General features: G+C 40.9%; 1 protein-coding gene across 5 annotated transcripts in view; it reads left to right on the top strand.

Annotated features, from left to right (window-relative positions):
• Positions 1-18676, top strand: part of PKHD1 (PKHD1 ciliary IPT domain containing fibrocystin/polyductin) — a 244911-nt gene extending 226235 nt beyond the window's left edge. For all 5 annotated transcript variants that reach the window (XM_052690766.1, XM_052690757.1, XM_052690789.1 and 2 more), the window contains 3 exons: positions 2386-2541; positions 4069-4203; positions 8375-18676. In XM_052690766.1, the coding sequence (XP_052546726.1) occupies positions 2386-2541; positions 4069-4203; positions 8375-8760 (677 nt within the window). In that variant the 3' untranslated portion in view covers positions 8761-18676. The remainder of the gene's footprint in view (positions 1-2385; positions 2542-4068; positions 4204-8374) is intronic.
• The last annotated feature ends 2263 nt before the right edge of the window (positions 18677-20939 follow it).

Here is a 20939-nt window from a genome sequence, read left to right as displayed (position 1 = left end):
AATATTTTTTTTTATTATTATTGTTTTGTGTTCAATGAGAAACCTTTGCTCCTCCTAATCACAAATGACTGCTCAACATCAAATATTCCCTATGTCTTTGCAAAGGGAAAATGAAGATGCAGGAAATACTAGAGGTGAGTCTCTAGAGGAGGAACATCTGTCTGTGTGAGGGTGGATGCAGCTGAGCGCCCACAGCTCCCATTGCCTTCACTTCAGGGAGAGCAGATGGAAAATCAGCACCTAACAGGGTCTGACTCTTTCGTGGGAAGTGTGGCTTAAAGAAATGTGTTTTAAAAGCTACTACACAGGAGTCACAAAGTCTTTCCTCTGAGCAGAGGTCAAATGCAGATCTCTTATGAAACAACAAGCTAGTCAGTGTTGCAATGAGATGTTTAAAGCTGTGAATAAAGACAGCTAGTGCATCCATGTAGGTATGACCTGTGCAAATCAGAGCACTGAATGCTTAATATGCACTGTAGAAGTACACAGCAAACAAGCAACCGCCTTTGCTCATTTGTAATTGGGAACCATGCTGCAGTCAATAAAAAGGCTTTTAATACTACCGAACTCTTCCTGAAGATATTTGCTTATTGTTTGAGATAAACAAACAAACATTAAACAAACGGTAGGCATTTGTGATAAATTTTAATGAATGTATTTCTGGCATAAGTGACTCAGGCTCCTTCAATTTGGAGACAGCTCAGAAGATGCTGCTGCTGTTGAATGCAGTAATCTCAATTGTTTTAATGGTGGTTCCTAGGGAGAGTGGTCTGTTGGTAGCACTGCTGCATGGTCCTGCTCCTTGTTTTGCAGTAACATTTATTTATGTGATATAGATCCCAGTGGGCTCGATCCACTCACTTTCCTTTTAAACCAACAGCAGCCTACTTGCAAACTATCAATGTGAAATGCAACCTTTACAAACTCGTCTGTGTAGTGTCTTCAATACCTGTGAGGTTACTTCTCTCCTCTAAGTTGAAGTTCATACATGCCTGTATCTGCAGGCAAATTTTTCCCAGCTAAAACTTCCTTCCCACACTGTTCTGATGAAGCTCTACTTTGTTTGGGCGGACAATAGTGATACAAAGCTAATTAGTTTAATATAAAAGTACTTACAGCTAGTTATCCATTTCCAGAAACATCCACCTGATAGCACTTCAAATTTTTCAATGAATTGATGAAAAAAGGTTTTTCATTTTTATTAGAATTGGAACTGGAAGTAAAAGAAATATGCATGTTGACATTATTAAGACAGTGGGGCTTGGGCTAATAATAAGTGGCCCAAGGCCAATGCTAAGTCTAGACTCTGGGAGGATGTTTCGTGGGGGAGTCAACCCGGATCTGAATGTGCCAGGCACCTTCACAACTGAAGCTTTTGCATCGATTTCTTAGGCCTTAGATCAAGTATCAGTACCACTGAAAGTACTGGAAAAAGCAAAGATACAGGGGATCGAAACCCCTTTGTATTTCTGATGTTGGAAGTGAGCAGTGTTAGTCATCTTCCAGACTTTGTAGCTCAGATGTGGAGACCCAGTGAAGTCTTGACCACAGATAAGTGGAGCCTGGTTTGATTCGGATCTCATTTGGAGAAAACTGTGGGATCTCTGAGTGAAGAACATTACACAAAGTTTGTGTGCTTTTAAGTATTTACAATGAAATGGAAACACGCAGCTCTAGGCTGGATGGAGTTTCGAGCAACCTGGTTTAATGGGAGGGGTCCCTGCCTATAGCAAGGGCTTGGAACTAGAAGGTCTTAAAGGCCTCTTCCAACCCAAACCATTCTATGATTCTGTGAGTCTGTGATTCTTGTTGATACGCTCACTGTCAATATGGTGTGCTTTCATGGATTTAAATTAAATGCTAGTCAATGTTTCTGGATTTCCTGTTGTTTACATTCAAATAAGTGACGTGTAACTTGCAAAAAACTGCACATGAATCAGCACTTTTCTCATTGCAACCAGCTTCTCAGTCTTGCTAGATAGAATATGCACATTTCCTGACTGGTCCTGATCTGTTTTGTCTCATAGACAAGCATTTTCTGAACATATTTTCTGGGTTTGGTAGACTGCTAGACAAATTAATGGAAGAAACATTAAGAACAGTTAAATACGAAGAGACTGTCTTTGCTTCAGGAAGAACTGAATGCTTGACAATAGCTTGACAGCTGTTGAAGAAATGTTGTTACATGTTTGGTTTGTCCTAGTACTCATTCCTGATTCAGTATTGTTGGTTAATGTTGGATGTGTGGAAGAGTGGACTTTGGGACTATTTCTGCATGCATTTTTTTTGAGCAATAAAATTGTTGGAAGGCTATACCTTGGTGTTTTAATTGTGAAACCAGTGTCCTTACGTTTGCAATACACTCTGACTGCTTTGAATTCTCAGGAGCTAAATTCACTGTGCTATCTCAGCCGTTTACCATCTTCCCTGTGCCCGTTGAAGAGAAGGCCAGCTTGATTCTCGTTGTCTTAATGAGTGCAATAGCATCTGCATTTGTTGTCACTCTTGTGCTCTGCTGGTTCAAGAAGAGCAAAAACAACAGTAAGTTGGAAATGTCTACTACAATTTATATTTTCAGACTGCCTTTTTCATTTAACAGATCTCCAGACTGGCTGCAGCATGATTTAGGAGCAATGGTAATACAAACTGAGCAAATAGTTTAAGGCTGTATGTGACTTTTACACAAGTATAGCCTGATTGGTTTCCTATTTCTAACATCTTCTGGCTTTGGATAAAACTCAGAAGGGGTTTATCTAGTTACATAGCCCTTCCCTTCCCTTCCCTTCCCTTCCCTTCCCTTCCCTTCCCTTCCCTTCCCTTCCCTTCCCTTCCCTTCCCTTCCCTTCCCTTCCCTTCCCTTCCCTTCCCTTCCCTTCCCTTCCCTTCCCTTCCCTTCCCTTCCCTTCCCTTCCCTTCCCTTCCCTTCCCTTCCCTTCCCTTCCCTTCCCTTCCCTTCCCTTCCCTTCCCTTCCCTTCCCTTCCCTTCTTTCAAATTGTTCAGGTAAACACTGGCACTTAGAGAAAGCTCTGCAAAGGTCATTAATTATCATTATTATTCATAATTCAGAGCTATATATTTTTTGTACCTGTAGCAGATGGCTGAGTATGAGACACAGTGAAAATTAGATTTCAATAATGCAGATAAAGATTTGGGAAACAAAAAAATGATGCTATGTTTTCCTGATAAAGTGTAACACAACAAAATACTGCCATGGTGATGTTAATGCAAAACCATGGTGCTGACCAAGGACCTGTGACACCTTCATAGTCAGTGCTCAGAGGCAGTGGCTCAGCTGTGCTCATATCCCATACCATGTTATCTATATTGCATGTGTCAAAGTGGAAATGGGAAAGCTGCAGCTTCTCTAGACTCTTCCCCTGAGCAAATCCACACCTTTACTAATTTGCCTTAAGACTGCTCTTTTTCAGCAAAGCAAAGGCATCAGGCTTTCTCAGTACAGGCAGCATAAAGTTATTTGGACAAGAGAAGAACTGAAGATAAGAGCACATGACTGCTGCTATTCAGTGGCTTACTCTCTAAATAATCATCTTAAAATTCTGGACATGTTGGAAGTTACCAATAATTTGGCTTTCCAAGCAAGCTAACAGAGGTTGTGACCTGGCAAAATGTACCAGTAATGCACAGGGAAGGAGTCAGTACTCCTCTCAGATAATAAAGCATTTTAGACCTGTTTCCTGTTTGTTTCAAAACCTCCTCCCTAATTTCACCAACCTCTTTTCTTCCAAGTAGCTTTCCAAATGCAAGCCAAAGAGTTTTTCTTCTAAATTGCACCGTGAGCACCAGCTGCACCTAAAATTTGAATTTCTAGTGTTATTGAATATTGTGACAACATGAGGAAAGACTTTACCTGAAGAAAACAGGTGGGATTCCAAATGGCAAAACACAAGATGATATGATCATAAAACAATTCTCTCTGCTTTTGGGCAGAAAGAACACTTGTGGATTATCTGCAAATTCACCAGCAATATTTTGTTGCTTGAAATAATAACTGCTGCTGTGCTGAGGGTGGATTCAGACTGACATGACTATGTGCTGCTTCATTCCAGAAACGAGGACTAAGAGGACAGATGTACCACAGGCCAGTACCAAGGCACCCCAAAAGCAAGCACATCCTCATGCACCTCATGTCCAGCCCTGCTACGATCAAAGACAGAATGACAATGGTGTGCCTGTAGCAAGAGGTGAGACTATAGTTTGAGAGTAATTCAGGCTTATAAGGAGTAGGACAACAAAAGGGTTGGTTTAGGTCTCTTAAACGATAGGCTTGTGTTGGGTGAGTGGGCTCTGTTCTTCTCACAAGGTCTATCACTTCATTACCTCTTCTGTGTCCTCCGTGGTGTCAGTCTACTGGGTGTTTTATCTCTTTGTGTCATAGAATTACAGGATGGCTTGGGTTGGAAGGGATCTTACAGATCACCCAGTTCCAACCCTCTGCCATAAGCATGATTTCCACCACCTAAACCAGGCTGTCCAGAGCCCCATCCAACCAGCCAGGACCCCAAATAGCTCAATGTCCACCATTTTGTATCCCCTTAATTCCCTATGTCTCTGCCATATGCAGCCCTCTTCCACACACCTCCCCAAGACCGTTCTTTTCATCCTCTGCTGATCAAACAAAACTTCTTCTGAGGTCACTGAGAAGCAGACAGCTTCAGGGCGTGCAGTCGGCAGCATAAAGTGCTGGCTTCCCACTCTGCAAGTATGAAATGTTCCTACAGTGGTTGTTTTGTGGTGGAGTTTTCTGGTCTCACCTTCCAACCGTGCACATCTGAGGGGGTTCGGATAACCCTGATGAACCACCCATTTACTCAGTGTGGGGAATTTCTTTTTTCCCCTCCTTCCCCAAGTGTGTGGATTACGTAAGAGGCAGGAAGAAGCAAGCTGGAGTTTTATCTCCTTTTAATTAGCATCCATCACGAAAACAAAGGGAGAAGGAGAAGGAGAGAGGAAATTCTGCAGTTTATGTGTTTTGATATTTGCTGTACTGTTCCAAAACACAGCATTCAGCTGTGTGCCTTAGGACACATATCTGCTATAAATTCATTTTTTATCTAATTTGTCTGAGATCTAAGCTTCCTGTGGAGGTCTGAGATCAAAGGATCTGATTCTGTCTGATGTTGGCTCTGACACATAATGCGTGCTGACTTAGTTCTGTCTATAAACTCGCAGTGGGAGGCTGCCATTCTCCCTTGGCACCTTTACATAGTGAACTTTCATTTTGGCTGGGGAGGCTGACAGGTACAGCGTTGATTGGAGCCGTCATGTAAATAATTCATGGCAGCATTTTTTTTTTTTTTGTCAGAAAAAGGCAATCCAGCCACTTAAAGTCTTTTAGGAATAGTTGTGAGACAAAAAGATTCCCCGATATGTTCAAATCTAAACAAGGATAACAATATCTTAAGTGAATTTAGTACATATGACTTGGAAATGTCTAATGTTTGATTTCCCCTTATTTAAAGTGATGTTGGTTTTGGAGAGAGAGGAAATCAAAGCTGCAGTCACTTTGTTTACTTTCTGCTCTACAGAAAGTTCCCCCCATAAGAGATCCCAGTTTTCTAATACAATGAAGTTTTCAGAATCTTAATTATTAATCACCACAGGAAGTCTTGCGAGGCGGGGTTTTTCTGTTTGATAGGTGCTTGTGCAATGCAAAGACCAAAGGAAGTTCAGGTCTTGGTTGTTGTCTCAGAACAAGTAGCTGAGGAAGGGGATGAGGAAGAAAGCTGTAAGCATAGATATTCAGTACTTCAGGGGAAGAGGGATCAAGGTATTGCAGTGTCTGACCTTGGCATAATAACAAGTCCCTTCAGCTTCACATAATGATCTCAGTCTTGAATTAAATAACTTTTGATTGACTAATGTATGGCTAACAGGAGGGCACCCGGAGGTGGAGGAGCATATTGCTCCTTTCTGTAGTCTGTGCTGGTGGTTTGTCACCTTCGTCACTGACAAGTTTTATCTTACATCAGTTTGCATTTCAGAGCTTAATTTTACAGTTTTAGGGCCTAACCTATGCCCAGTGTTAGAAGTGGTCAAAGTCAGGTTGGATAGGGCTTTGAGCAACCTGGTCTAGTGAGAGGTGTCCCTGCCCATGGCAGCTGCGTGGATTAGGTGATCATCACGTCCCTTCCAATGCAAACTATTTCATGATTCCATTATTCCCCAGTTCTGTCATAGATTATCCCGTGTTGGATGAGGCCCTAATAAAGATCATGGAGTCCAACTTCTGATTCTAAGAGTCTATGATTCTATGATTCTACAGTTCTACGATTCTGTGGTTCACTTCTTGTATTGGATATCCCTTTAGTATAATGCTTTTGTTTGTTCCTGTGTTTGCTTTCTGGCAGTGGAAATACTTGAGCTCTGGATTCAAACTGTAGCCCTTTGAGTCCTGACAATTGGAACTGATTCTTTTGAATGCTCCGATTTATTCAGATCTGGTTTTGGTACCTGGTTTGTATTACTGCAAAAATAAAATGACTTCCCTAACACTGTTCAATCCTCCTCTACCACCAAAGGATCCCACAAATCCTTTTGGTTACTGTACTTAATTCCTATTCCACCATTGCCAGAAATCACTTCATTTTACTGAAGAGGATGCCCCACTCTGCAAACATGATCCACATCCCTTGTTTCTATGTTGCACAGGTCAATTCCTCCTTCTTCCTTTCTACCAGTTTGCCATTTTTTTCCTGATGTATTTAAATTCAGTTGGAATTTCAACTTACTTCAAGCACTGAGGTAGAGGCACTGAGTATCTTCCATTTTAGCTTTACTGTCTGATACTGCAATATATCCCAGCCTCTAAGGGTTATTTTCCATTGCTGTGTCCTATAAATCTCAAGGCAGTGTTTCAACCTCGAAACTGCTCATATCCAGAAAGCTTTTAGCCTCCTCTGATCACCCAAACTTCTTTGATAAGTCCTATTTCCACAGCTGAAAATGGCACCTTTGAAGATGAATAGAGGAGGAATACATACCACAAAATAACATGAAGCTTTGATATGGGATCAACAACTTGTTTGTGTGTAGAAAGAAGAAAGTTGAAACTAGTGATGCATGTAATTTGTACTTTAATGAGCCAGTAACCTCTTATTAAGACAATAGTGAGAAAGAAAACTGTTATGCACAGAAACATGTGTGACTATTGAAAATTTACCAAGAACTTTCTAATGGATTTCCAAAAGACACAGCTGTGAAACTGAAAGCTAGAAGAACACTAGTTGAAAAAAAAAGCAACACTCCTTAATTCCTTAGGCAAGTATGAACATGAAGAAACAGGGAAATTTTAGGGAACAAATTAAAACAGGAATATGATGCCAGTCAATAGAGACTCAAAACAAGGAATTGATAAAAAAGGGAGAAGGCTTGAAAAACCATAGGGCTAAAAACTGCACTGCTAAAGATGAACTTCTGGGTCAGACCAGAAAAATAAGGAGTGATAACAGCATTTTCTGGGACCGCTTGCTGATGAATGGACAGCAAACATCAGCACTGTCCACCAACAGATGCAGTAGGTGCACCAGAGCTAGTTATAGACTGGGAATGAGTAAGAAAGGCTTGGTTCTGGTCCGGTTTCATCATATTTTTGTGAGGAAATAGGAAGGTTGCAAGAATTCAAATGAAGCTCCAGGTAAAGCAGACTGCCAGACACTTGGTGTCAACTCAGAAGCCATTTGCTGCACCTCTACAACTGATTCAGTCTCTGCAGTTTGATAACTGCATTATTAGGATGTGGATATTTTGTACTTCCACATGAAAAAAGCATAGTGTGCATTTTGCTTTTCCTCCATTTTTTTACCATGTTGCTTTGGAAATAGCATTGCAGGTTGCAGGCTGTGCCCTGTGCAAGGGCAATGTTGAAAATGAAAAGATCTCCTTCATATTATAGCTTTATTCATAGAAATTGGATGGATTGCATAGATGTGTAATATTACAATTATTTTCAGTATTAGCAGTATAAAAAACAAGCACTGTAAAATAGCTAATTAATGATCTGTATTCTATGCATTTTATTACCTAACCTTCATCATAATATTTGATAACCATTAGAAAATGTTGCAGGAGGTGTTTGTGTGTCGATAGGAAAAAAGAGCTCTTTGGGTTGCTTATTAAAGCTTATTTGTGGAAGCAGCATATAGGTATTGGATTTGAAAACTTGCTTTTGACTGAATGAAATTTGTGGCTACTTGAAATGATTCCTCCCCAGAATGACTGCTGTTTGTTTGCTTGTTTTTGATAATGCCTTTAACATGCAGTAAAGGAATGGGAGGAGCAGGAATATGAAATTAGGGTTTAAGAATTACTGTGGAGCACAAACTTTTGGTTTTTTTTTTTTTTTTGCTTTTACAGAAGTGGAAGAGACTGGAGCAGTGAGACATGAGGTGGGACAAGGGAAGGAGCTGAGCCCACAGCTGTGTGAAGCCACGCCAGTGAGAAAGGCAAACGCCCTACAGCGAAAGACAAGTAACAGAGATATCTTCTCTTCAGCCAGGAAAGGTGGCAATCACCAACAGCCTTGTGGAGGAACAGCTCATGGGGGCTCTGTGGAGCTTCAACAGGCTTCTGTCTTGGGGTGCTCTGCCCAGAAGGATGTCCCACAGCCTCCTGATGGTTGTAATGAGGAAAGAGGGAATTTGGATGCAGTGTACAGCCCTCAGGAGGAGGTCAGAGAGCAGACTGCTATGGGAGCAGCAGCAGAGGGATATCAGAAGTCATGTCAGGCAGTGGAGCAATGACCAAGCAAGCTTTGCCTTTCTTGAGGTCACTGTGAAATTGTTTTATTTTGTCTCTGTGGTTGGAGGAGTGCACACATACTGTCACAGAAAGCTGTTACGTTGTGCATGTACTAATGAACTTGTGAAATTGTTCCACAGCCAACTGGGGAACCATGGCTATGTCTAGGCTACTAATCATAGAGTCATAGAATCACTGAATCATAGAATCATGGAGTGGCTTGGGTTTGAAGGGACCTCGAAGCTCTCTTAGCTTCCATGAAAAGTAGGTGCAGCCAAATAACCTGTTGAGAATAGTCCTTGGCTTCTGACACCCTGAAACTCAGCCTTTAAAACTTGTTTGGAGGATTGTTAGCTGGGTCAGGCCAAAGGCATTCAGAGATTACCAAGCAATTCAGCACTGCAGGTGGGGGAGTTTCCACACCCACAACCTCACATTAATGTGCTCACACTGATGTAGTCTTAGTAGCTAGAGCAATATTGATTGGAGTGTTTACCCATACATACACGTATATAAGAATTTGTTCTTATCTTCCCTCTCAAAGAATTTCAGTATGTGCATAAATCTTCTCCTTTTCCTGAGGAAAAAACAAGTAAGCAACTGTTCAGTTTCACTGTGACTTCCATGCTTCCCTAGTTAAATCTGTGCTTAAGAATACTTCTTTTGTTTGTCTTGTTTTTGAAACTGAAGTGTTTTGTTTTATCTCTCCACCACGCCATTATTTTCTAACACCTTTAAATCACTGACTTGTTATGAACAGAACTGTTTATGAGTGATAATAATAATACTGATGTGCTTCAGCTGCTCAGAGAATTCCTCTGTGCTTTGGTTTACTGAGCTGGAAGATGAGGAACTTTATTATACTCGCTCTGTACCATAAACTTCTTGGTTACAATATGCCCTGATAGCACGAGCAAGAATGTATACTTCTCTGTAAGAAAAATACTTATTTAGGAAGAAGGTGAGAGACATTGATTTAAAGAATAAACCAGGCTTCAAATGCGCTGAACTAAGATGCAGGTGCTGTTTGGTGAGCTACTCAATTCTCTGGGGATGAAAGTCTTATTCTAGATCTTTAACCCAAAGGGAGGCCCAATGTGTGCAAAAATTCACATTCCCTTGTTGTAAAGTACGTGCACCTTGAGTCCGAGCTGAAGGGTGAAGATATGGATACGCCTGATGTTTAAAATGTGAACAGGATGTAGAAGGTTAATGAGAAAACAGATTATGCCTTTGGAGACATAGAGAACAGTCAGCTGCAGTTATCAGACCCTACTGCCTATAGGTTCAGCCAAAATGGAATAACTTCATTTATACCCACTGTTGAGGATGCTCTTCATCTGTACAAGCTCCCAAACTGTGCTTTTTCTGGGCATTTTGTAGGGAAGTTCTAACTGGATCAGCATGCATAGCAGCAGAGCAGTGCTTGATCCCTGATCCTTGTCCTCTTTTTGTCCAGCAGTGCAAGCACAGCCGTAAGGACTGATGCACATGTATGATCCCAGCCACACTTCCCACTAATAGAAGTAAATCCTGTACTCAAGGCACTGATATTCTTGAAATCATGGCTTTGTAATGTGAGATCTTTTTGGTTTCATCTAGATTTCCTTTTTTGGATGAGTTGAGTTTGGCTCTAAAAGCATCTCCAATCCACCATGAGTTCATATAATGACATGTACATTGGTTAGATGAACCTCAGCCTGCCAGGTGTAGCTGGATGCAGGACAGATATAGTCACAGAAGAACAGATAATACCTTCCCCTCTTGTCCTTCTGTTGCAGTGTGAGAATTCAAAAAGGCCTGAGCTGAAAGGGTGCATAGTGTCTGTGCTGCTGGAAAAGAACCTCTCTTGCTCTTTCATTCTGATCAAAGAGGCAATAATTGAACCAATTAAACTGCAAATAAGATCTGACTCATCGGCCAACTTTTATTTCAGTTCCATCCAGACAACTCTCACTTTAGTTGTATTTTTGGGATCTTTTTGACCTATAAATGATTATGGTGTCTTTCTGATGTCTCTGCTGGGAGAAAGCTGCTATATTAAAGAAATGTTGTCCATATCAGATCATCACAGGTTGATAAATATTGGGCGCTGTGCTATATTGAGTTTGTAAGTATCATTTTCAGGTAAAATCACAGGAATTCCAGGCTGAGCCAGGCACCTGACTGTTCGTGCTGGAGCTTCTCTGGCTTATGACTGCTGAGGATGAGGGCCTTATGTTCCATGCAGAATATCAGCTGTTCTGACCTCTTCCATGCAGGAGGACCAGGAGTTTCTTCTAACTTTTTCTGCAGAGGTCAAAATATTCTCTTATGTAAATCAATATAGTAGGTCCCTCATGGTTCACAGTCCAAATAAGGTTTACCTTGCAGTTATGTCGAGGCTTGGTGACATGATTTAAAGGCCCTTCCTTTCCTCCACAGCTGCACCCAGCTTTACTTTCACATAGTAGATCTTTTCCTTTCTGCAGACAAACAGTTCCTCCAGCACCTGAGCCCTGCACTCCTCAGGTAGTTCGACTCCTGCTAGGTGACTCTATCACATCCAAGCAGAGTGAAAGCAAATAACATATCACTGGAAATGTCAGAATTTATGCAAATGATATCCAGATAATATTGAATATAAACGATATGCAGAAATTAAACAGTAGAGCCTTCTTTGGGGGAAGAAGATGACATATTGGAAAGAGTTAAGGGCTTTGATTAATCCTTTAATTCATAATCCTAGCATTTATCAAAACTTTGTTTACAGAGTAAGTAATGTCTTGCATGTCTAATGGAGTAAGCAGGGGTAAATAACATTTAATTGCAGTATGGTTGATCTCAGTTTCCTGCATCACTGTGCATTAATTGAGTGAGTGGTGGAGCATGGGAAACAAGTGTGGAAAAAGTGAAGAAAACGTGATGAGAATTCGTGATGCAAACACAAAGTGAGCCCTGAATAAATAAGAAATTTGAACACTCGTGTGTGGGGGAAGGAAATCATCACGGTGATCATGAAAGAAATATGATGTTAAATAGTGGTCGAAGAGCATGCTGATGAAGGAGGTTGTGTCTTTTCAATAAATAGCTGCTCTTAGACTAATAGCAAAAATACCTGGTTGAAATTGAATCTTGCTTCTCTGTGGCTTAGGCAGAAGCAGACTTGTTTTGAGAACTTCACCATCTGGGCAGGCAAAGGCAAAACAGACTTACAAGGAACACATGGCTAGCTGCACAGACATTGCTGAGCTGCCCAAGCACTGTAGAATCATAGAATTATTTGAGTTGAAGGGGCCTTTAAAGGTCGTCTGTTTTCTCCTCCCTGCAATGAGCAGGGACACCCATAGCTCCATCAGTGCTCAGAGCCCCATCCAGGCTGACCTTGGGTGTCTCCAGGACACGGCATCCACTACTGCTCAGGCCAGTGCCTCATTGCCATAATTGTTATTAACTTCTTCCCTGTATCCAGTCTAAATCTCCTCTCTTTTAGGTTGAAACCATTTCCCATGTCCTGTCACAATAGACCCTGCTGAAGAGTCTGATCAGTGCTTTTGGTGATTTTGCCCAAGACCCTTAATGTTGACATTCTGGAGTTGTCCTTAGTCCTTTTCCTAAGATTGGGCCAACAGCAACACCAATCTCCATCTTTGCATGATGGCTTTTTGTGGATAAGGCTGGCTGCCCAAATACCCCTTGATATGAAGGCAGTCTGAAAAAAGTGGTGAAGATGGAATGGGGTAGGAAGGTGGTGGAAGGAGACAGATGAGAAACCACAGCATGACATGTGGGATATCCATGAGGGAACAGGGAGTCTTGATAGATCTGAGATTATGAAAGCCTTCTGGCCCAGCTGTAGGGGATTCAGATGAAAGGAGCTCCCTGTTTTAAGTTGTCGTCGTCCATCTTCTGGTGTGAAAAGACAGAAGGATTTTGTCTCAATCTCAGCTTTTTGAAGCAGTCTAATGGCATGCTGTGGTGAAGACATATGCTCTAATGTGGCCTGCATTGAGGCAAACTGCAAGGGATGGAATCTGCTAGAGAAGGACCGGTGAGGTATTGACCTCCAAGACCCAAACTCTTTCTTGACAGTCATGTTGAATGTCAGTGAAACTGGGAAAGTTTGGCTGTGCTGCAGCTAATAGCAAATATTTCATTGAATTTGCTGGGTTTTGGGTTTCCACCCGCTCTGCTTGACACCTTTTTCTGTAATCCCATCATGTCCAATGCCACTCAGACTGTTTTGTTATACATAAGGGTGCAGCTGAAAAGGTGCCTTATTTTTAACCTTGCTCTCCAGGATTTCCTGACTTCTTAGACAATGCTATTGTCAAAATTATTCTTTCTTTTATTTTTATTTTTATTTTTTGTCTTTTTCCCTTTTATGGAAGTGATATTTTTTCCTCTTATGTCTGAAGCAGAGGAGTGCATTACAGACAAATTTGCCTAAGGCTTTGGGCCAGAGCTGATGAGACTTCACGAAGATACAGGAACAGGCACATGGATAGAAAAGAGAAAGTCTGTGAAAAATTAAAATGACAAGGCTGGTTAAGGAGCGGAGATAACTGGTGATGTAGTGAAATTAATTACAGTCTGGGTTGAAGGAATTGTGTGCCTAAGACAAAATTAAAAAAAAAAAAAAGAGAAACCAAATAACAGCAATAGGATTATAAACCCTTTCATCATCTCTATATGGTATAACTGTTTATTATGGCAGTTATTTCTATAACATGAGAGGTAACAATGGCAAGGAAAGGGGGTGAATCTCCCCTCAAAAAGTGCTGATTCTGCAGCAAAAAGCCTAATTGAGAGTGGAATTGCGCAAACAAAATATCCTTCAGTGGACTAGGAACTGTAAAAGAAAACATTTACTTTATCAGTAATGCTGTCTGATGCAACACTCCAACGCTAATCATAGAATCATAGAATATTTTGACTTGGAAGGGACCAATATAACGGTAGGCACTCACTGATTATACAGACTCACAGAATTTTTCATTTTTCATTTAATTATTTGCAACCATTATGCATATGCCAAGAGTTGAACGGATACCAGCTTTGTACAGACAAGAAGAGCCTGACCGAAAATGTGGGAAAAGTTGAGTGACCATTTGTTATGAAAACAAAACAGTAAAAAGATGATGGGAAGACCCAGATAGGCTGCAGGATCATTCCAGTATTTCTCATTCACTGGCAAAGTGTCCTGGCATGGTGAGTTCTCTGGTATGTAAAAGGGGTGAAATAAAGCATTTAATAATGGAGGTTGAAATGTCTTTTGGAGGAGGATGATCAGTGGGGTGTTTACCCTCTACTTTTATTTTCTTTATTCATTTTCTTTTTTTTTTTTGTATTATTTTACTTTACATTGGGACCAACAAAAAGTAGAAAAGGAATAGGAAAGAAAAACTGAAAACACAACACTGCAAAATTGGTGATACGTATAAATGCATACATACACACATTATATGTATATACATACTATACATAAATATAAATATGCACGTATATATATATGCATATATATATATATATATAACTACTCAATTTATCCTTAATTTTATGCTCAAGGTGAAAAATATGGTGCACAGAAATCATAACAAAATGGAGGATGGTGTGAAAAAAGCATCTGATCTTTTGATCCTTTCTCTTCACTCTCACTGAGGTAAATAGTTTTATCCTAATATGCTCCTATTACATCCTATCAGGTTTGTCTTAGGTGCTTCAGTTCAAAGCTTTTTCTCTCACAACAGAAGATAAACGAGAAATAGTTTGTATTGCTGATGAGCTTGGCTCTATTTGCAGTTATGAACGAAGGCCATGACAGAGGATTGCATATAAACTTCATAAACCTTTAAATAGTTTCCATGTTGGATCAGACCAGACACTCGTGCTGAGGGCTGCTGGTGTTTGGAGAAAAATATGACCAAAAAGGAAATATAAGGTGAACATTCCTTGGATTTGACCTTAAGCAAGAGTAGACTTCTGGGACTGGTGGTTGCATTGGCATTTTGGATGGACCCATTTTCCCTGAATGTTTTATGAAAGTACAGCGTTGAATTATTTATATCCTATGAGTGAAAAAGAAATTATTTTGGCTTTTGTTTTAAAAGTACTGCTGTGTATTTCCCAAGTTTTGTTGTGTGAATAATGGGGAGAAATTCTGTTTTTCTAGATGTTGAGCCTATTCCTTCAAGTCAGAGTCCCATGGGATGGAGGGAACAGATAAGGGTTTCCCACAGGAGCAGAAGAGGAGAATATATACTCAGTCCTCCCAAAGAAGAGCTCTTTGCCTCTGGATTTATGCAGTGAATCCCTATGCATGCAGGGCCATTGGTCAGAGAAACGAGCTAGATGTGAGCTGAGCACAGAGCATGCTCCAAAATGCTCTGCTGGGGTGGGTGTGGGTTACCTCATTCATTTCCCTGGAGGTCACTTGTCCATCCCCAGCGATGGGTTAGGTGTGGCTGAATTAATTCATACCTTCATTCCTGCTGCATCTCTGCCTTGCAAAGTACATTACACGTGAAGCCAGTGCCCAAGACATGCCAAACCTTGCAGCCATCAAAGGCAGCACTGTTAAAAATAACCCATTTCTCCTCTCCCCCCACTCCCTTGACTGTCTCTCCATGTCTGGGTGCTGACAAAAGTTATTTGTCGTATTCCCTTCATTCGGTGAGTGACAGGAGACTGGTGTCAAGTGAGAAAATGAAATGTAAATTTTATTAAACACCTTCTCATCTCTGTGTATCAATCCAGATTCCAGCCTAACACAGCAAATCAAATCCTGTCTTCGCCAGGCCTGAGGGCACACAGAGAATCATTTCTCCTTAATACCATTCCCTCCTAGTAAAATATTTTTCTGTTTAGTAAATGAAAATTTAAAATGCAAACCCTATTTTAATCCCTGAGAAAAGATGTGCGTCGCAGGGAGAAAGATGCTGTATTTCATTCTGTTACGCCTTGTGCTTTCTTCTTGTTCTCAGACCCAGCAATGATGATGAGCTGAAGCATAAATTGTGACTCCGATTTCAGTCTTGCCCACTGGGAATCTTTATCTTCGTGTCCACCACTGGGCTTAGTAGCACGTCCAAAGATGATACAGCATCCACTTGTTCAATCTAAAATTGTATGGTAGATTATGTGATGAACCAAAGACTGAGTCACTGTTCCCAAATGAACAGGATCAGAAGTTGCTCTCTGTGGGTCCTAATGCCTCTGTTTCTTTAAGAGTGAGACTTGTGGAGCATAGTAAGATGGTTAAATTTTCACTGAGGGAATCTTTTAATTCTTCTTTTTGATGAGCAAAATCGAGGTTGATTTGAGTTCTTTGGTAGTCACCAACTGAATGTAAGTATTCTTTTGCAGTTGGCGACAGTATGGAAACATCTATATTTAATAAAGCTGTGTAGAGGTGGAAATAGAGATGGAGAGAATACAGATGTGAGATAAAGCCTGTACACATGACTCATTCTCCTCCTCTCCCCGTACCTTCAGGAGGTGACACTGCAGAATAGTTTTATCAAAGTCAGTGATTAACTGGTGCTTTGTCTGCATCTGTGGTGGTGGAAGCACTGGGTCACTGCTCTCTGATGATTTGGTGAAGGACCAAAGCCAAGACCTAATTTTCATCTGAACTCCGTGCTGCTAATTATTACTAGTTAAGTGTCTGTTCTAATCTTGTTCTTCCTCATATACAGTTAATAGAGACAGATATGCTCTCCAGAGGGTACTTCACTTCACTTCCCATATACAGCCATCACAGGATGAGATGAATCACCCTCTGGAAGTGGTTGTCTCTCTGTGGGGCTTACATGAATAGCTGAGATGAGATGCTGGCTTCTCATCTTGTCAAGCAGGCATTTCAGTTGAATCTGTTTGTGGTCTTCCTAAACTATCATAGAATGGGCTGGGTTGAAAAGGACCGCAATGCTCATCCACTTCCAACCTCCTGCTATGTGCAGAGTTGCCAGCCACCAGGCCAGGCTGCCCATAGCCACATCCAGCCTGGCATCCCTAGATAGAGCCCATGCTCCTCACTGAGCAGCTCCTAACACATTGTAAGATCTATTTTGGATGGGAAAAAGGGCTCTGGAGCGCACAAATGCAGTATGAGTAAGTATTAATTATGAGGTCAGTCAGTGTTCTCAGCTTGCTGGTCCAAGAGTTGGCCACAGCACATGTATTCAAGGAGGCTAAAAGTCTGTGCAGTGGAGAAAATTGTAGTAATTCTAAAGAAAATATATTTGTAATAAATGGAAAATTATCTTGTTATATTCTTTTTTAATTTCAAGGTTTTCCTTCAAAGGGAAGTAGTAGGATCTCACTAGCACTAATCACAGTTTTTCCAACCCGTCTTGAAGGAGAAGCTGTGCTGTGGTCCATGAATCAGGGACAGAATGCATGAAGCAGGGAAGAGTTAAGTAACACACCAAAGCTTGCAGCAGGAACAAGTGGGAAAAAAATCATTAAAAGCACACATTTCCCTTGGCTATCTGTCCTCAGACAAATTCTCTACACCATTTTTGTTATCTGAGCCTGTTTTGGAGAGGAAAACTGTCCTCGGCTCAAGTCTGCATCCTGCCACCAATTCCCCTCTGCAACCTTAGGCCACTCATTTAAAGTCTCTGCCCTTCAGCTCCTCATGAGCAAAATGAGAATGCTAATACAGCTTCTCCATACTGCAGTCCACTCTGCCCACTTGGGCTGCAGGGTCCTCTGCACAGATGCTGTTGCAAAATAATTATTTTCCAAGCACGGTTGAATCCTGGCATCCTTGAAACAAAATGGTAAGAACAGTGATTTTAATCATAACAGAAATACAGAAATAGAAATAATAAACGTAGCCATACTGGTTTTACTTGCAAGGTGCTGAGGGTTAAAGGAGGAAAAGGTGCAGTTCTGTGCAGCAGAGCTGTCACATCACACAAATTGCCAGCTTCCCTAATATCACCAATCCCTCCTCCGCCTCACCAACTTAAATTCTCCCGTGCCTCAAGGTAGGTGGGTGCTGGGACTCAGTGCTCCAGATACATCCACACCGGAGATCAGTCATTTCACACCGCCACTGGGCTTCTTTACTATTCTAATACAGAACCGATTGCACACTATGACTAATAATGTTGGCGGTATGAAAGAATTATTTATATAGAGACTGAGAAAGGCCTCCTTGGATTTCTAGACAGGACAGTCTTGATTTGGAGAGAGCAAAGCATAAAATAACTGCAGGGCCATTTCAGACTGCAGTCGGCTCCAGGAGGAGAATTGACAATTGGCGTTTGAATTCGGTGTATGCAGCTGTATGGAGTGTGGCAAACTTTCTTCGTAGAGAGAAATCCCCCATCCTCAGAAAGAGAGGTACAACTAGTGAATGCCTCTCAACATATGCGTGTGGAAAATAGATTCTGCCAATTACATTGATAGGGTTTTTTTTTCTATGAGGTTACGTGTTCACTTAATACAGATAATGCTATTAAAACAATCGGAAACCGTGGGACATCAGACTTACTGCGTGATGATATTTTGCATTGCAAACCTAGAGGAATAGTGGATGGTGGATGAAAAATAGTCTGGCAGGCTCAAAATATGTTTACAGAATCATAGAGCCATAGAACCACTAAGGTTGAAAAAAGCAACCACTGAGATCATCCAGTCAAATCCCAACCCAGCCCCACCGTGCCCACTGACCATGTCCCTCAGTGCCACAGCTTCTTGAACTCCTTCATGGATGGTGACTCCACCGTGTCCCTGGTCAGTCTGTCCCAAAAGTCACTGCTGAGCTTCTGTTTCTAATCTGGTCACAAAGGGGATCATTTTTTGTCCAGATGATATTTTAGTGATGTTTCACCTATAAACCCAAAAGCAATCTAAAAGCTGGTAATCAACTGGCTAATGAGACAGAGATTCAGGGAATGACAAATAAATAAAGAAAGAAATAAAAAACACCACAGGAGGACATTAAAAATGTGATTTTAATTCACTGATACTGTTTCTATTATGATAAATAACACATCAAGTTCTTCCAACCCAATCCATTCTATTATTGATTCTGTCGATTCTGTGAATCAAAAAAATGGTAAATAATGGATGTAACAACAGCCAGCTGTGTCTCTTTTGGTCTTATTTCAGAGACCATCCAAGCCCATGGTTAATTCTCTGGATGTCCAGATTTAGATGAACTGTAAAGGATAAATGTGGTTAATTTTCTGTTTATGTTTGTGCTGAAAATTGAGAAGCTTTGGCTACAAAGCCCTCTTCCAAAGCCATTTCAACATAGAACTATAGAATGGTTTGAGTTGGGAGGGACCCTTCAAGGCCATCTGTCCCACTCCCTGCACTGAACAGGGACACCCACAGCTCCATCAGTGCTCAGAGCCCATCCAGCCTGACCTTGGCTGTCTGCAGGGATGGGAAGACGTGCTTAGTTTAGTTCCTTGTCAAATCTATGGAGCACCAACAGTGGTGGACCTACATAATCTGAGGCAAAAGACAGTCAATTAAATCTACACAAGCAACTTTGAATACCTTACACTTCTGTTAAGTTTACTCAGATATACACTCACTTTTCAGGTGATCTCTGACCCTTCTGTGATTTAGTAGGTGAAAAAAATTGAGTAGAGAAGGAATTCAATGGCTTAATGCAAGTGAGTCTTTCCAATCTATACATCATATATGATACATATAAGTCTCACTGACATTGCTTAATAAAAGATGTGTATTACACCAATTATTACAGATTGGAGTCATATTCTTGAATTATGCTTGCTTCAGAGGCTACGTTAATGCCACCTCGATCTTAACCATCATGGAAGCTTCAGAGAGAACAGAAAACTAAGACTATCCTCCAAAAGCACTGCACATTCTCTCCCCATGCCTCTGAGGATCGGTGAGGCAAATATCCTTCATCTTCAGGTTTATTTATTGGTTTATAATATTCCTGGATCGCATAATAGAGAGATGTCTACCAATGCTCTAGAGAAAGCACTGTTTCTCATGAATTTTATACACATAATTTCCTTTGGGAAGTGCTAAGTAGGATACCTTCTGAAGGACTCTGTGGAAAATTCATGTAAATAAGGCAAAATGGATTCACGGCTCCAGCCTGCAGTCATCTAGTGAGCACCATTTTGAGAAATGAAAGCTCTGAGGGCTCAAAATGTGGACATTTTCTTTACACACAATAGGCCATGGTACATAACAAAGGCTTGCTGGTTCCCATTTGTAAGATGACAGATCAAGACATTCACAAAGATCATTTTGCCTTTATGTCACCACACAGAAGAAATCCTTTGCACCTCACAGCGTTTCAGTTCATACCAACATGACTCCCTACCCATGAAGACCTTCTAATACCACTATCATGCTAAGAATTGCATTCTACATGCCTCCCTGTGCTTATTCTTTAGGTCAGGGCTTTGTGCCATTTGTTGCATAATTACACTGACTCTTCCAGTGTTGCTCCTTCAACTTGAGCCTCCAGATATAAACAATGTTTTGCACCATGGCTTTGAGTGAGTGGTGCAAGTGGAGATGAAGGCCATCAGTTTGTTTACATGCACACAAAAAGAGGGCAGAAAGAAATAAAAATAAAATAGCCATCTTGGCTCCCAGAGGGTTAACCATTGGTTTAGTCTTCCTGCCTGTCATCCATATTAGTTATATCTTCCAGTAGAGAAAGCTTTGCAATGCTATGTGCATTTCATTTCTAATTTTCCTCTGATATCCAGTATTATTAATGTATGCACGCATTTGCTTTAGTTTTTTTCTTTCTTTGAAAATTATATGTCTCAAGCTGTCAATGCTCATCATCCATGTACCAAAAATTTTTGGAGAACACTGACTAAAGTTGTCTTTTTTCCAACAGTTCATAGACAAGTGATTCATCCAATCAGAAATTTGTCATTTCAGTTCTTTCCAAAACAAACAATTTGGAATCTGAAACATTTCTTCATGGCCTTTTCTTTTTATGTAAGGTACTTGACTGGTATGGAGGGCATTGTGGCAGAATATTACTACTGCTAAGAAAAGAAGTAGGACTGATCCAGGCTGGATGGGGCATTGAGCAACCTGGACCAGTGCGAGGTGTTCCCTATAGCAGGGGAGTGGAACTAGATGGTCTTAAAGATACCTTCCAACCTAAACCATTCTATGACTCTATAACCCTACTGGGACCTACTCTGTATGTATAGTGTTACAACTCAGGGAA

The sequence above is a fragment of the Tympanuchus pallidicinctus genome, unplaced genomic scaffold, assembly GCF_026119805.1.
Source record: "Tympanuchus pallidicinctus isolate F22 unplaced genomic scaffold, pur_lepc_1.0 scaffold1, whole genome shotgun sequence".
Taxonomy (NCBI): domain Eukaryota; kingdom Metazoa; phylum Chordata; class Aves; order Galliformes; family Phasianidae; genus Tympanuchus; species Tympanuchus pallidicinctus.
Note: the sequence above shows the minus strand (reverse complement) of the source record. Positions and strands in the feature narration are given on the sequence as shown.